The sequence below is a fragment of the Caenorhabditis briggsae genome, assembly GCF_000004555.2.
Source record: "Caenorhabditis briggsae complete genome, chrX, whole genome shotgun sequence".
In the NCBI taxonomy this organism is placed as follows: Eukaryota; Metazoa; Nematoda; class Chromadorea; order Rhabditida; family Rhabditidae; genus Caenorhabditis; species Caenorhabditis briggsae.
This window is the reverse complement of record NC_013491.2, coordinates 10,596,516-10,597,449: the sequence shown is the minus strand read 5'-3', so window position 1 is coordinate 10,597,449 and position 934 is coordinate 10,596,516. Positions and strand designations below refer to the sequence as shown.

At 35.0% G+C, this 934-nt stretch overlaps 1 protein-coding gene across 1 annotated transcript in view; it reads right to left on the bottom strand.

Annotated features, from left to right (window-relative positions):
• CBG14645 overlaps positions 1-934 on the bottom strand; it is a gene marked incomplete at both ends in the record, with an annotated part of 13,737 nt that overhangs the window by 2,331 nt on the left and 10,472 nt on the right. Inside the window, 2 exons of the mRNA XM_002644618.1 lie at positions 502-632; positions 679-772. Coding sequence (XP_002644664.1) covers positions 502-632; positions 679-772 — 225 coding nt within the window. The remainder of the gene's footprint in view (positions 1-501; positions 633-678; positions 773-934) is intronic.

Genomic DNA, 934 nt, shown 5'->3' with positions numbered 1-934 from the left:
TCTGTATTCTGAAAATGGAGTTGGCGGAGGGCTTCCAAAATTGGACAGGTTATCGCTGATGATACGTTCTCAAGCATTTTTGGCAAGTATCAACTTTTCTCGAAATTTCAGAACAATTGGAAATGTCAGGGAGCGCTTTCTTAATTAGTTATTCTCTTGTCGTGAAAGAGAAGCGGTATTTTCTTTGTCGTTAATATTGGTTTTTGATTTCCTTTTCATTTAAATAAGTATAAATCGAGAAAAAAGTTGGAATGGCAATTCTTGTACGATTCGTCTCTTAACTGAAAGATTAACACCTTCAAAATAAACAAATGTTTTCCTTTATTCTTACAAACACACAAACATGCATTAGTAATCAACTTGGTTCCTATTTTCGGTGTTGATGGCAGAAAGTAATGGAGGAACAGCTGTGGGATCAACACCTGCGGTTCTGAAAAAAGGCTTGTGAAGAATTGTTTGTGTATAAAATTTTAAAATCTCGAGTCTTAAATTTGTACTTACTGGCAAATTTTGTCATACAGAATGTCAATAACGTCCTTTTGAATGTCTGTCGCTGTTGCAGCATTCGGCAGCAAATAATAGTCAGCTCCTTTTGGTTGAGAAGCTAATATTTGATAGTACAAATCGTTATCCTGAACGTCCAATTAGTTTTTTATTGTAAATGAGTCTTAATCAAACCTTGTCTGTTACATCGTAGAATGGAACCACAAAGTGATAAGCATTATCAGTGCCCAACTTCAAGTAATTGAGATAGTTAGTAGTGACTTGTCCTCTGAAAAAAAGTAATCAGAATACAAATTCTATCAACGGATGTTTTTCACTTACGAAGATCTCGGTAACCAAACAACGACTTTAATCGTTTTTGTATCAGCATATCGATTGCAAACACAAGAAGAACTGTTGATTTGCTTACCGATTGTTTGAACAAGTCTGC